At 47.1% G+C, this 15,624-nt stretch overlaps 1 protein-coding gene across 1 annotated transcript in view; it reads right to left on the bottom strand.

Moving 5' to 3' along the window:
* The window catches only part of LOC112959500 (solute carrier family 23 member 1-like), a 20,753-nt gene extending 5,778 nt beyond the window's left edge, over positions 1 to 14,975 (bottom strand). The window contains exons 1-8 of the mRNA XM_026053527.1: positions 14,922 to 14,975; positions 11,796 to 11,940; positions 10,267 to 10,426; positions 6,591 to 6,750; positions 5,228 to 5,409; positions 1,764 to 1,884; positions 1,044 to 1,200; positions 514 to 767 (exon numbers count right to left, since the gene is read on the bottom strand). Coding sequence (XP_025909312.1) covers positions 514 to 767; positions 1,044 to 1,200; positions 1,764 to 1,884; positions 5,228 to 5,409; positions 6,591 to 6,750; positions 10,267 to 10,426; positions 11,796 to 11,940; positions 14,922 to 14,975 — 1,233 coding nt within the window. The remainder of the gene's footprint in view (positions 1 to 513; positions 768 to 1,043; positions 1,201 to 1,763; positions 1,885 to 5,227; positions 5,410 to 6,590; positions 6,751 to 10,266; positions 10,427 to 11,795; positions 11,941 to 14,921) is intronic.
* Between the last annotated feature and the right edge of the window lie 649 nt (positions 14,976 to 15,624).

The following is a 15,624-nucleotide window of genomic DNA, read 5'->3' as shown; positions in this document are numbered from 1 at the left end:
CTTTCCCCTTTTCCCTTTCCTTTCTCCTCTCCTTTCCTTTTCCTTTGCTTATTCCTATTCCTTTACTTTATTTAGGAGAGTAACTATATAGACGGATAGACACCCGGACAGATAGATGTGGAGGGACAACTTTTTGATAAACATAGTTCTCAGGAAGTTTCCAGAACAGCTCAGAGCATAACGTACTCTCTTCAGTCCCACAACCCAGGTGCCAGGCGTAACAGCAGCGTGTACTGAGCCTCCCATATTCAATCACGTGCGGGCTAAGAGCAGGAATGGCTCCTGATGCTCCACGCTTTGGACAGACTGGCTGAGGGGGTCATGAAGTGCCCATGAGCAGCAAGCACATTTCTTCTGTGTAGCGGATCCAGCCAGAGCTGGGCTAAGATGAACTCCCAGCTCCCGAGCACACCCAGTGTGGATAAATAAATGCACCGCTGGGACCTCTCCCGGGTGGGCCCTGACCCTCCCGGGCGCGCGGTGCGCTGGCCGCCGCGCCGCGGGGACACTCACCTTGGTGATGCCCAGGGCGCCCACGTTCTCGCTGTAGGACGTGGTGCCGTTGCCGGTGCCCCAGGCCCCGGCCAGCAGGCAGCCGAGGCCCTCGACGCCGATGCCGCGGTTGATGGCGTGCTCGGGGGGCGCCGGCGCGCCCGACAGCCGCGCGCACGCGTAGTARTCGCCCAGGGACTCCAGCATGGAGGAAATCACCCCGGCTATGATGCCGAATATCCCCGCCAGGCTGACGGTTGGCATTCCCCACTGGCCTGCAAGGAAAGAGCTCAGCTCAGGCTCGGCGGCATCGAGTCTGCTCTGAAACCTGCTGACGGACAAAGCAGCGGGGGCACGTGCAAGAGTTTTGCCTCATCGTCCAGCCAAGCCCGGATGGGCTGCTCGGGTTCCTTTCACCTCCCTATGATGCCCACAGGTAAGGGCACAAGCCCGTGAGGCCTCCGGCGGAAGCAGCAGCAGGAGCAGCAGGAGCAGGCGAGGCAGAGGCAGGGCAGAAGCAGGGGCAGAGGCAGAGGTGGGCATGATGCTACCTGGGTAGGGGAAGCGGAACCAGGGAGCCTGGGACAGGACGTCCCCTCGCGTGTCGGTCCGAGCCGAGTGGCCGTATCCTGCCGGGTCCGCGGGGAGCACGTTGGTAACTGTGAGCACGTAGCAGAGCAGCCAGCTCAGGGACAGCCCCAGCAGCACCTGTCCGGCACAGTCAACAGGGACATCGTGTTAGGGCACAGCCCCGTCTTCCTCAGGTCACCACAGAGCATTACAGGGTGTGSGGCAGGATGTCTGCCAGTCTGTCCCCCTTCCCACACACCCCACGTGTGTGCATGTGCCATGGAGAAAGAGTGCCAGCTGGGCACTCACGTGTCCTGACTGCCTCCCTCGTAGAGGGTGGTGGTACCTTCCTGCCTCCAGCACCCTCCCTTGCCAAGAGCAGTCCTGGGGGCAGGTGCTCCGGGCAGCTGAGGAGGGCTCAACTGCATTCAGGAAGTGTTTTCTTTTTGATTATCCAAATAACAAAATAAACAACTAGAGAAAGCAGGAATCAGAGACCAGCTCCAGCACATGAGGTGCTGAGCAGCTTGCGTTTCTGAGGTAACGATGGCGTTGCAATGCTCAGATGAAACCAAACTGCAAAATAGGYGAGACTGGGAAACTCTTACTGTGCTGGAAGTGAGTGGAAACAGTATCTGGGTCCAGACAGCCTGAACCAGGTTATCCCAGTCCATCTGTCATCACCAGGAACGGTAACTTACTGGGAAGATCTGGAAGAGGTAGATCTTAGAGAAGGAGCACTTCTTGCCTTTCTGGTAAGAGGGCAATGGCACAGGCACATCTTTCAGGTACTGAGAGAAGAGAACTATGAAAGCAATAGTCCTAGGGGAAGGGAAAAAACAGAACATGAGGCAAAAAGCATCCCCCCAAAATCAGGCTCTAGACACTACAGAAAGGGCAAGGCTGAGGCTGAACAAGCTTTCCATTACAGATTACCTATAATGGTACCTTCCCATTTTGTTATGCTTGCCAGCGTGTCCACTTCATTGCAATGGTAAATCYTTGATACCATTGCCAGAAGCTTAAAAGTGATGCAGAGTAAAAAACATGAGAGACATGCAAGGTCCAGGCAGGCTATTTAGGAAGCAGTCCCTGAACCTCTCTATATAATTTAGATGTACTAGAAATACAGGATTTGTTGATATCCTGATTTCAAGTTTACTTACGCTGCTTGCAAGTTGCATAGAGTTCCTACAGATCAAGGAGAAAAGAAAGAGGAAGTCACAGGGTTATATTTCACATTGCAAGAGCCATGAACTCACACTGATTTGTCTATGCAAGTTGCTGTTTTGAAAGAAAAAATAAAACTGGCAGGAGAGTGGGGCTGTACATCATGCCCTGGTGTCCTCCTTAGCACTGGGGTCTTGGTCAGTGAATCAAAMACAGTGCCCAGCTGCTCCTGCATGCCCAAGCAGTGGTGCCAGCCCTCGGGAGAGCCCTCCCGTGGTGCCTTAAAGGGCTTTCCTGGTCACACAGGAACAGCAGAGCCCGGCTGACCACTCTGCCACATCTGCCCTGTTGATGGGTGGTCCAAGGCATTTTCTCCTAGCTGGCCGTGGACCTTRTTCTCATAGTAGTGGCCACAGGCTGCAGCTCCTCTCTCACCCTAGCCATGGGACTGAACCTCCTGGAAACTCCAGTTAGATACAAGTGATATATCTGAAATAGGATTTGGTKGTTTACACTAAATTACATTTAGGAGCTTTGGGAAGAAATGGTAGTTTTCCATGAGGGAAAAAGATAACATGCATGAGGGAAAAAGTAACATGAGCTGTAAGTACCATATGGATGGCCAGCTTCTCACCAGTCTCCACACACAAACTCAAAGCCTGAGGACTCCAGAGGCTCCTCAAAACTGGCTGCCTCCACCACAGGGAGGCTCTTCTTCCTTAAGGACAGGAAGAATGGTAGCAGTGCAAAAGAAAGCCTCACCTCTCCGCAGACATACCACCACGTACAGCCAAAGGCTATGAATCATCAATCAAAGCATTGAACAGTGAAGCAGAAAGTTTGAGGAAGACCTGCTTTGCATTCTTTGTTTCTAAAGCAACAGAGCCGAGGCCAGCTGCGTCAGTGCACATTTGTGTGTGTGCACTTAACAAAGGGACTCAGCAGCTTTATGAATCACTGAGAAGCAGTCTTCTATCTTGGGTAGGTGTCACTGCTCATTATTCAGATTGCCTGATATACGCTGTTAGTAGAGGCTATTTTCAGCTGCTTTATAATTCTTCCTGACTCTAACAATTCAAGACTAAATTTTCCATGGAAAATATCTGCCTTGGGCCAAATATTTCTGGAAAAAAATAAATCCCAAACCTATTTCCAATAATAACACTCAAGAAATAGACATAGTATGGCCTGTGTTGAGAGGCGATTTTGCCTTGAACAGTAAGAGAAAAGTCTTAAGATTCAATAAGACTTGATCTTTTGGGTGAAGGATATTGCTCTTTCTCATAAAAATATGCTCAAGTATGGTCAATGTGTAAAAATGATCATTTTTTCTAGGTCCCAAGTGCTTGGCAGAGCCACCTCTGACTTTAACGCTTGCAGCCCGTAAAGGTGCTGAGCTTTTTGGGTATGACCTAGACTCTCACACTGCTCAGTGATGAAGTATGTATGCACGACCATCAGGGAGCAGATGAGCACAAGCCTTGTGTCTCCCCACTTTTTTGTCACTTACACAGTATGGAGGAAGCAGCCTCACAGCAAAAGAGGACACAACCCAGATAGCTCAGAGCATAATGACCAGGTTGTGGCAAAGCAGTGTGAGTCATGCAAGAAAGGGGCAAGATTAACTCGGGCAGGAGATAGGAGAGAAAGAAAACAGACAGAGAAGGTGGCCAGAGTTGAGGGCAGATGTGGTAGCGGGACTGGGCAAAGAAGTCAAGTGAGGACATGAGGTTAGGAGTCAGTGAGGGGAAAAGCAAAGCAGAAAGAGAAGATAGTCCAGTCAAAGCCAAGGAAGGGGCCAAGATAGCTCATTGGATCTGGGGACAACAAGCCAGAGATGTGGTGGGAGAAGCTGCAGTTGGATGGGAAGCCTTGGGGAACAGACAGGGCTTCAGGTCTTAGGAGATGGAAGRGGAAAGTCCAATTAGAAGAGGAGGTGGAGGTGGAGAAAAGACTGATTCGGCAGAGCTGGGGCTGGGGAGCAGAGGTGTCTGGAGGCAGAGCAGACCAGCTGGGTCAGGAAGATTGCAGCCAGGAGCACAAGCCTGGCCTGGGCCCAGGCACAGAGCTGGAAGCGTGTTCCCCAAGAGCATGCTGCCTCCCAAGGGCTGCAGCCAAACCCGATGGCTGAGTCTCCACAGGCAGCTCTGACCCCACTAGCAAACCAGCCAGAGTCCATAGGGCCAACAGCAAACTGAAGTTGTACATTGCCCCAAGCTCAAGTCTGATGGATGTGAAAGTGTCAAATATGCAGATGAATCATGCAGTGGCTTTTCTAACCTTTTTATTTGTTTTTGGAGTGCTAGGGAAATCCTACCACAAAACATAGGAGTGCACGTGCACAAGTGTCTCTGAAAGAACAACCTTAATGTTGCAAAGCCACACGTGTACAGTGTAGGTATTTCCAGACCTCCCCAGGCCTCTTAGGGGAAAACAATTCCTCCTACTCTTGTGAAAACAATATATACTGCTCTTTTGACTTGGGGAATACTTAACTTGGAGAACTTAACTTTTCCATTTAGAAATGATGACCTCTAGATGACCCTGCATATCTCTAGATGACCCTGCGTGTGCAGGGGGGGTTGGACTAGATGATCTCCAAAGGTCCCTTCCAACCTTAAGCATTCTGTGATTCTGTGAGATGTCCTTTTAAGTTAAATTCTGAGCATATGAGATATTATATGTAGACAACTATGATAGGGATTGCCACCAGGAATCACCACAGAAAAGAACTGATTACTGACTTGTGAACTCAGAGTTTTCACAAAATGAGATTTTTTTTAATCTTATTTTTTTCTCTGTTGCTGAAGTTTCTGAGCTCCTGGAGAATAATTTATGCCACACTGGTATTTTGCACAAGCCTGTCACATGTTAGTGTTCAACAAATACTTCCTCAGTCTCCAGAGAAGCCTGCTACAGATCATAACATTTGGTTTTCAGTTAGAGGTAGATGGTCCRTGTTCACATAGTTTTCCCAAGGGGAACTGAGACTTACATGAATGATACGCCCCAGTGTTGCCCAGCATCATCTCCAGCAGAGTCAAAAAGAGGTAGTGCTACCAAGGTGATGGTTGGGGCAATTGTCAGAGGGCCAATGAATCTCATCAGAAATCCAATCAAGCCAGAAAATCCAACAAAGATTTGAAAGCAGGAAGCTACCATGATGGCTCCTTGCACCTAGAAAAAAATGGAGGAAAAAGGCAGATGTTGAAAGGAGCTCTAGTTGTTAAACCTTTTCTTAAATAGGGGAGTGGAAAACAAGTGTGAGCTAGACTCAGCTCCTAGTGACAGACAGGCATGGAGGCTTCACTCCAGTGACAGGAAGGGTTGGTTTAGTATCATGTGTAGAGAAGGGCCACCAAAGTACCAGCACATCAACCTGAGGGGTGGATGGTCCCCAGGAACCAAGTGCCTGGTTACTCAGAATCACAGAATGGTTGAGATTGGAAGGGACCTCTGGAGACAATCTAGTCCAATCCTCCTGCTCAAGCAGGGACACCTACAGCTCATTGCCTGGGTGGATTTTAAATATTTCTGGGGGTGGACACTCCTCAGTCCCTGGGCAACCTATGACAATACTCTGTCATCCTCACAGTAAAGAAGCTTTTTCTCCTGTTCGGACAGAACTTTCTGTTTGTGCCTGTTCGCTCTCGTTCTGCTGCTGGGCACCACTGAAGAGCCTAGACCTGCCCTCTTGACAACCTCCCTTCAGAAGATTGATAAGATTGTCAGCGCTTCTCATGCTTCTCTTCTCTAGACTGAACAGTCTCAGATCTCTTAACCTTTATCATATGAGAGATGCTCCAGTCAGTCCCTTAATCATCCTAGTAGCTCCTTGCTTGTGTTCCCCAAATTGGCCCCATGACAGTGGGCTGGTGGAGGTGAAGACACAAACATATTGTCACATATGTCACATTATCTAATCAAGCTGTCTTTGGGATTACTAGGAGGCATGTGCTCAAGCAGAACTCAAGCAGGTGAACACAAAGCTGTATTTGAGTCCCTTGTGCAGCACAGGCCACAGAGGAGATTGTGGCTGACTGGGTATTGCAGCACACTGGTAGGATAGGAGGGCAGTTATGAACAGATATCTAGTTTTGTCTGAATATTGGTTTCCCCCAAGGGACAGATTTATCACCCTGAGCTTCCCTTTGTTTGCCAATCAGCGTTTAAGGAGCCAGTGGTCACATCCTGAAGGTTGGTTTGCTGCTCACGTCAGCTCCAGGCAGGAGACTCCTCTCTGCTGTTGCAGATGGAGTGATCTGTCTGGGTCTGGGTTGTCTGGAAGTCTGAGATTGTCTTGAGCTCTGGTTCAAGAGGGAAGAGAAATACCTGCTGTGGATAAAGCTCCTCTTTACCTCTCTCATCCGTGTCTGCCAGACTTCGATGAACTCTGGCGAAGAGGCATTCACTAGGGTGGCGTTCTGTGTCCAGGCAGGGCACTTCCACTTGGGGAGAGACAGCATGGCCAGGGTAGGAGTCAGGAAGGCAAAAGTCCCTCCTTGGATAATAGGCAACCTGGAAGGAACCCAAAGAGAAAAGCTGAAGTGTGTGAATGCTGGTGTCTGAGCTCTGTTGGGATGAGAGAAATAAAAGTAAAATAAATTGAAAACAAATGAAAATCAATCTGCTCATGGTCCCTGACAATGTCTTTAGAAATGTTCTGGCAGGTCTCCACCACTGACAATGCTTGGGAATTGATGTCCACTGCTCTCAAGAGGAGCATCAGGGAAAGAGTCTGTGTTTAAACATTTAAAATGGAAAGAGAYGCTGGTTCTGGAGTCAAATTCTGTTACAATGCTTTAGAGAAAAAAATGTGTGATCAGATCATTTGTCTGACTAGATAGCAGAGCTGCATTCAGTAAAACAACAATGAAAAGAAAATCTGGAGAAGAGGGAAGAATGAGGAAGAAAGAGGGTGAAATTCTCCAGGAAAAAAAACACACACACACAAAAAAAAAAAAAAAAAAAGCAAAAAAAACGAAAAAAAAAAAAATACCCCACAAGTGTTAGCACAGATAAGACTTCTAGGTAGAGATCTTGCCAAAATTCAAATCCTTCCTCTGTTCCCTTCAGCTGTCCTGGTTTTCTTCATGACCTTCTAATAAACACAAGCATACACAATGGCTACTCCCCACATCATGATCATCTTCAGACTGGTAGGAGAAATTGGGATTAACTTTTGTACACTGGTTTTAAGTTAATTCCTGTGCTCTCTTTCCACCACCACAGGAAGGGAAACCTGCCTGGGCAGGTCTGGCATTCTGGCTCGGGAAGAGCGCAGCACTTCCCGCACGCCGCACATCTCCTTCCTTAGAGGAACTGGCACTCCTGAAGCCCAAACCAGCAACAAGCCTGAAACTTCAGCCGCATTCCAAAGTGGCTTGGTGCAGGGCTTCATACACAGAGATCCGTGCTCCCTTCACTCTTGTGAGCTAAGCCACACTTCTTATTTCGCATATGGACAAATGGCAACAGAGATCTAAAAGGTTTGAATGACTCTTTAAAGTCACAGAAGACTTTAAGCCCCTATTTCAGTGGGAGTTGTTTATTGATGAGGCCATTTCTCTAGCAAGCTTTGAAAACCTGAACCTTTCTGAAGGCCCACGCTGACACTGCCAGCCCTGAACAAGTCATCACACCTCAGCTTGGTTCTTTAGAGACCATTCCTGAGGGTGGTCCTGAAAACATAAGCTAAAAGCTCTTATGGCACCTGTGCAGAAAATCAGGGCATATTGACCCAAGTTAATACTTTGGCAAAGAAAGAACTTCCCTGAACTAGGGCAATTTTTGCCATTGCCTGGAACACACTGGAAAATAAAAGATGGTATAGACTTATCAGCACCACCTCTCCCTCACCTAAAATAAATATTTACTCGACTACACTTAGTGGTATAAATGCCATGCACAACTGAACCATTGTTCAGGACTTTGCAGTGATTTATATTTGAATATCAGTCATCCATGGAGTTGCTTATTTATAGCATTCAGTTTGAACACGTTGCTTCCTTCAAAGAATCTTGCTGGGCAAGGCAAAAAATAAACARAAAGAAACACAGGAGGCCCAATGCCATGACTGTTGAATTGACAAGAGATTTATAGCTCCTGGTAGCATTGAAGCTAGTTAGTTGCTGGTGCTACTGGAGACACATAGTGAGGATACTGCCTTCTTTCTACTGGGGTTAGACAAAATGCTTTAAGTTTAAAGAAGGAAATGTTGTGTGCTGATCAGTATTATATGATATCTGAGTCCATACTAAGAGGTCTCACTGCGATAGTGAGCGACCTGGATCACTCCCAGCAGCCTCTTGGATACAGCCTCTCCAGTGACTGTTTGAGACTCACCACTGCTTTTTCATGCTGTGTAACATGACTGAGCTGCAGGTTAACGTGGGTCAGGCTTTTCCTCTGGCTATTGCTTTTGGAGAGCTCATCCAGTATTGCACTTGCTCTTGGTAGGAATCTACTAATTTCTTATGTTCGCAGCCAGTTCCTATCTATTTATTCACATGCCAACATTGTCTTTTAGCTGAAATAGTTTCTCCCTGCCTGATCCCATCCTTTTCTTTTCCAGACTAGTTGCTGGCTGCAGCCATACCCCTCTGAGCCTTCTCTTTGCCAACCAAAAAAACCCAATCTCACTCTGATTGCTTCAATAAAATGAATTATCATCTCCTCTCTCCATGTCACCTTAATGGCTCTGAACTGACTCTGAATTATTATTTTTTTTTTTTACATATGGTCATCTTGAACTGTACACAGTCCCTAGTTGAGGATCCCAAAGGCCTTGGACAATAGCCCTGATATTTTCCAGAWGTTTTCCTCAGCCTTATAGTTACTGTCTTCCTGCCTGTCATGTTGTTTATGGATATCAACTACTACAGGGTTTGAGAAAAAAAAAGTAAAAGGAAAAAAAATCTGCTTCCCACTTTCTCCCCAGGCTTGCTTTCCCTTCTTTAGCTATGCCACAGCCTAAGTCACACCTTTCCAGCAGGGAATATCATCACACCTTTAAAAATCAGGGCTGACAACAAGGTAATTGCATCCTCAGCTCTACAGAACCCATTTAAGCATAATTTGATYTGTTGTTCCTCATTTAGCTATTCAGCTACAGGAAATAATGTTCTCTAATACTCTTTCATCCTTGGCTAACAGAGAACAGAAGACGTCACAGCTCTCAGGTACTCACTGAGCCATTTGGGAGCTGCTTGGGAGCTATTCTAGAATGAATCACCCAAATAGCCACAGATAATAAAGGTCATGATAATACAGTCTGTCCTGAATTTAATTGAGCAGAGAGTAGCCAGATTCCCTCTCTTTTCTGGCCAGGAAAGGTGACCTGGCCCATGTGGCACACCTGCAATTTATGAGAAGTAGGAGCCTCTTGGAAGTGAGGTTTGCCTACTGTCATTGCTTATGATGGGCAGCCATGGGAAAGCKGCAGTGGAAGAAAGAGCAGGAAGGGTAAAAATCAGCTTTTGAAACTGGCAGTCATATCTTTGGGAGGAAGAAGATGTGTGCAGATGTATCTCTTCTCAGGTACTTCATTTTCTGGGCAGCTGCAAATTCATCCTCTCACYACTGGCTCTTCAACAGCTCAGCAACAAAGTGCATTTACCTTGGTTCAGTTCAGATTGTACCATGAATCCCTGGCATGAGGAGCTGTACCACACAGCYGGATATGCTTGAGATATCCAGCATATACCTCTCCCATTTGCCCCCTACCCTAGGACACAGAGGTCAAAAGGGTCCTCTCTCTACTGGAGGATTCCTGGCACAGAGAGGAAACAAAAACTGTTTGATGCATACTTTAATGTTTGCTGTTTTGCATGGTAGATTCCTTACTAGGTTATCAAAAAGAGCATCAGAAGATGCAAAAATCAGAGTACTTAGTAAGCTGATCCTGCAGAAGTATCACGTGCAGTGATTTTGTGATACTTAGACAGAGGTAGTAGATAATTCTCACTGAGCAGATGATAGTAATTGCATCTACAGTGGTTTTCTCATATGTCCCATTTCTTGCATTTGACCTACCTGACTCCAAAGAAGACCTGCAGGAGGGTGCAAATCCCTGAGACAAAGAAGATGGTGCTGATCAGGTGGCTCTGGGTGAGGAGGTCATGTTGGAGGCACAGTTCTTTGGAGAGGATCAGAGGGATGGCCACAAGACCTCCCATGGCTGTGAGGAAATGTTAGGAGCCACAAAGAAAAATTGTGTAAGGAAGGATGCAGAACTGGCCATGCATTATTCCTGGGTAATTGAGGGAAATCTAAAAGTGAATTGCAAACCAGTGGTTGTGTGATACCAGTATTACTCATACTCTTGCTTTTTAGCCAATTTGAATTCTCTGCTAGGAGCAGTTTCAATGCACCCCTGAGAACTGCAATGCTCAACACTAACTTCCCCCACTTTCCAGGCCCTCAACCCTTTTGTAGAATTCTAGACTCCCCAAATTGCTGCCAGATGGGACCTGTTTATCCCCAGCACTTGCAGACACTGCTGCTAGGAATATTCTTCCAGGAAGGTGGAAACATTCCAGGGCAGAGGACAGTGACCAGGCTAGGTGAGCACAAATGCAAGTTTCAATATCTCATTTTTTTTTTGCAACAGAAAATAAAATAAAAAATATTATCAAATTAGAGTAACACATTTTTGCCATCMAAAATATTTCTCACATCATGTATTTATTTATCTATTTTATAAATAACCTCCAGAATGGATGACAAGTAATGAAAAAATCAGGCCCCATATTTTTTCAGAAAGGTCACAGACGTATTTCTACAATTAACTTCAATTAATTACTAGATGTGAAATTACTTTTTCAAACATTTTTGCTTTAAATGTTGACCTTATTTGCAGTAAACTGTGGATGAATCCAAGGTCACTTGGATTACTTGTCACTTCCCAGTTCTAATCTTGTAGCACAAGGCTGCAATGTTGGAATTGATTGTGCTTAATACCTCACAGTACCCATTATAAGCTATGTTTTGTTAAAGCAATGATGGGGATGTGTTCACGGAGCCTTCTTTTTATACTGTCTCAATTTGAGATGGCCACTTAGGGAAACAAATAAAATGTCCACCAAGCTCAGTCCATCGTTATCGTGATGTGTCCCTTCACTGAGGCTCTACACCAAGCGACCTTGCTACTATTGGGTCATTCAACACGCAGTGCCATGAGCACAGACCAAGGCTGCATGAGCCTTTCTCATGCTGTCTCTGCTTAGCTAGGGGTGGCAGAGATTCTGAAGCCTTTAGACATTTGGCTCACTTTAGCAGAGTATCTAACCAATTCCTATTAACTATTCGGCTCTGACTCTTGGGACTCTGCCTTTCCATTTGCACTTCAAAGGGCACAGTGTAGTCATAAGCACAGGAATAACGATCAGTGTTTAGGAGGTGATGGGAAGGACTTGATCTCATGGAGTTCTGATCCCACAGCTCTAGTCATGCCCGGAGAATGCAGAGTACTTCCAAATTCAGGTTTCGCCCCCATTAACTGACGGAAAAGCCATTAAGCTCCCACTCACCCCACTAGTACTGCTTTCTTCCCAGTCTTACCTGAATGCCCAGCAGGATGCACAGATACCACGGCGGCACCTCCGTGACGGTGTAGGCCAGCTTGCTGCGGGGGTCCTCAGCCCTGCCCTCCTTCGGGCTCTGGGCAGCAGGCTCGGGAAAGGGGTAGTAGTGGCTCCCATCTTCACCCTGGCAAGCAGGAGAGAGCTCTTGTTAGCCCGAGCCTGACCCAGGGGGCACCGAACTGCTCCTCCTCCTGTGACTGTGCTCCACATCTTGTGGGAACACCTCACCTGTAGCTGTCAATAAGGCCAGGCTAAAAATAACAATAGGGGGAAATTAATATATAGATTAAAATGCCTAGATTCAAATGCACAGGTTAATGTTTATAGGTAACATGTTTACAGGGCACAGTATCTCATCTAGATCAGAAGAGATGCTCGGAGATTAGCTTCAAAGGCACATCTGAACAAAATGCAGTAGTATCATTTATGTGTAGATGAAAACAGAGTAACTATCCAGAAGTAAGAGGCTACAAAAGGTTCATGCATCAAATCTGCATTGTCCCCTCCTATATGTTGTCCATGGCAGCCCGCCACAAGCAGTGTCTTTGATAAAATATCTTAAAACAAGCAGRCATCGAGTAACTGCAGAATAGGAGCCTGGTTTATATTTTATTTTCTTCTCTTCAGCCTTCTCTTTCTAGTCTCCTTACCAAACACTCCCAAATCTTCCATCTTGACAAACACTTTCACTTTGGCGTGCTAGAAAATCTAACACTGAGGAACAGGGTGAAACACAGCGAAAATGATGATCTTGGAGGCCCTGCTGAAGGAAGACGTGGACTCAAAGGCAGATCCTGCTGGGACGCCCCGCGCGGCTGCGGGAGGCCCGTGTCTCCCGGCGGCCACAGCGGAGCGAGGCCTCTGCCCCCCACGCACGCAGCCCCACGCGTGCAGCCCACGCCCTGCGCACACACAGGGCCTGGGCACACACGGGACACCCCGGCGCTCGCACCACCCCATGTACACGCAATGCCAGGCACAGCCACGCAGGCAGAGCCTTGTGCACACACACACACACACACACACACACACACACCCTGTGCACACACACACACATACACCCTGTGCACACACACACACACAGGTACAGCCCTTTCCCACCTTGCAGGAATCACACAGGCAGTGGGAAGCCACAGAGTTTCGATCTGCATCTAAAAACCCCCATGTTTGCTTCACTGATTCCTCCCCAGCCAGCAAGTCTTCATCAACATGGAGCAAAGGGCCATTCCCAGGCAAGGAAGCCAGGACCTGGCAAGCCTTTCTTGCCCTATTCCTTTCCCAATTTCCCAATTACTTTGTCAGTACCAAGTTCTTATCTTTAGTCTTACTGGAACTTACAGGCCTGGCAAAGACAGGTCTCTGCAGTAGCTGCCATGGCCTACCTATGGCTATGGCCAAAAACTAACACTGTAATCAGGAAATAGGGATGTAAAATTAATTACGTTAGTTACATGCAGTTGCAAATATCAGCCATAGGTTATTAATCCTGGACGACTGCATCATTTGCCTGAAATCTCCAGTTTTTCAGTCTCTTTTATGGCTGAGCCTCAAAAGTTCCATTTAGGATCATGCCGTTAAAAATGTACTATCTACTACCTGTTAAAATACAGTGTATTTACCTTGTACAGACAAGCTGGGAGCATTAGAGGTACTTAAAAACAGACAGATGAGGGCAGAGTTAATTCAAAGAGAGCCCAGGCACAAATTCAAAAAGCAGCAGGCWTTCCCGAATCACTCCCCGTTGGAGGCATGTTCATTTTGGAGCAAGAGAGTCTGAGCTGTGGATTAGCAAATGCACAACACGGTGCTTAAGCTTGCCCATGTGCGGAGTTTTTCCTTTGGGAAAACTATTCCTGGCCACCACCACACATGGACAGTTTGTAAGCCAGGCAGGCAGCAGCAAGCGCCTTCTCTCGGCCAAGCCTCTCACCTTGTCATCTCGGTAGGGACGACTGTCCACAGCAGCCCCCTGTTTGCCACGAGGGTTCCCAGCCCAGCTATCGCTGTGTTCGAGTGCCCGGGTTGTCCCCTGCCTGCTGCCTGGTGCCAGGGGCAGGACCAGGGCCCGCATCGGTGTCTGAGACAAGCACATCTGAGAGCAACAGGGTACTGAACTGCTGGAGCCACACGCAGGAGGCAGAGGAATCATTCCCACGCAGGGGAGTTACAAGCCTGCTCTGAGTTACAGAGGTGACTARTAACACCACCTCTGGAGAAACCTCKGTGCTGCTCTGAGCATCTCTCCAGAGGCTCTGCCCGCAGCTGGCCCATTCTGGCACCCCCATCTCCACCACTTAACAGCAAGTTGTCCAGGAGTTACTTGAGAAATAGACAACTTGGACACCGAGAGGTTAAAAGGCTCCTCCAAACTGTCCTGTCGGCCTCTATCTGCACGGAGGCAGGCGGAGGGTTGCAGAACCCCATGCTTTCACCCTTCCTGTGAGCACARAAGCAACTCTTCTCATTTCTGATGGCAGTTGTCTCTATGTTGAAATGGGAACAAGGCTGCCATACAGCATTCCCAGCCCTATCACTGTCACAGTGTGTAACATTTCTCAGGCACCAAACACTTCTTGATAACATTCACCTGCAGGTGCTTTTATTATCCTGTGATCCTACAGAGTGCTCTACCCAGCTAAGTCCAGATCCCTCCTTTGACCACCTCTCTGTCAATTTGYCCCACTGCAAACAGATCAAGGAGACAAGGAAACACACTCTTCATCAGTCTACATTTCACTTCTACTTACTGTGAAATAAATCCCTCAATCCAGGGATACAGTCACAAGGAGCCACAAGCTTATTTCTTCCTTCTACACAGAAACACTTGTGCAGCCATTCATCTACTCTCTTATTTTATAAATAACAGAGTGAAAAAAAGCAAAGAAAAACCTCTGAAGAGCAGAAAGCACCTCAGGTATGTAACAGCAGCAAGCTTTATTGAGGAAATTACTCCTCAGATTTYTGTTGATAAGAGCTAAGATAGATGTTCACCACCCTCAAGCACCCTTGCAGTCAGTCCAAACCCCCTGGGTTTCCCTTTCTCTTGCTTTTGTAAGACTTGCACCAATATATGCAAGAATGAACTCTCAGAAAGGGCACACTCACCACGAAGCCGGGGTTATCTAGCCCGTTGAGCTCTTTGTCTGAGGAGAGGGTCATGCCTTCTGCTTTTCTTCACAGACTGCCTTGAAGAAGAAAGACAAATAAAAAGAGGAAAGCCTCCCAAATTGCCACCTGTCCCAGTCAAGGCAGCCCTAAAAAAAATGGGTGAGAAGATGGAGGAGCTGGACTTCAGGAGTCCACCACTGCTCAGTCCTAGTTATTCATGTGAGCAGTATCACAGAGGCATTTCCTTTCCCTTTGGCTTATATAAGTGACTCCTTTTTCTCCAGCTGATTAGAGGACCGGCATTCAAACTGGAAAGCAGCCCTGAGTGAATCAGTAACTGATGACAGAAGAAACTTCCTCCATAGGGAAGGATTCAAGGGGTATCTGAGAGGTGAGATACTCYGTTTTCCTGGCACAGCCTTGAGAAGTGTTGCTTCATTATTGATCCAGCAACCGCTTGCATTTTCTGTGTGGGCTGGGCCTGATTGAAGGGCTTTGTGCTGATTTCTGGAAAACTCAATTTCTAGGTGGTTTCACTTATTCTGCATGTAGATTGCTGTGTTTTGGCTCAGGCACGAACGTCGTCTTCTTGTATTATAATCCTATTACAACTTGAAAAGAATGAGGATCTCATTGGGAACCTATTTCAGACAGTAACCAATGATCAAGTTATCAGAAGATGATACCAGAAAGATATAAA

The sequence above is a fragment of the Nothoprocta perdicaria genome, unplaced genomic scaffold (assembly GCF_003342845.1).
Source record: "Nothoprocta perdicaria isolate Ctin4 unplaced genomic scaffold, notPer1 scaffold_116, whole genome shotgun sequence".
NCBI classification, from domain to species: Eukaryota; Metazoa; Chordata; class Aves; order Tinamiformes; family Tinamidae; genus Nothoprocta; species Nothoprocta perdicaria.
The sequence above is the reverse complement of the archived record's forward strand: the minus strand, read 5'-3'. Positions and strand labels throughout refer to the sequence as shown.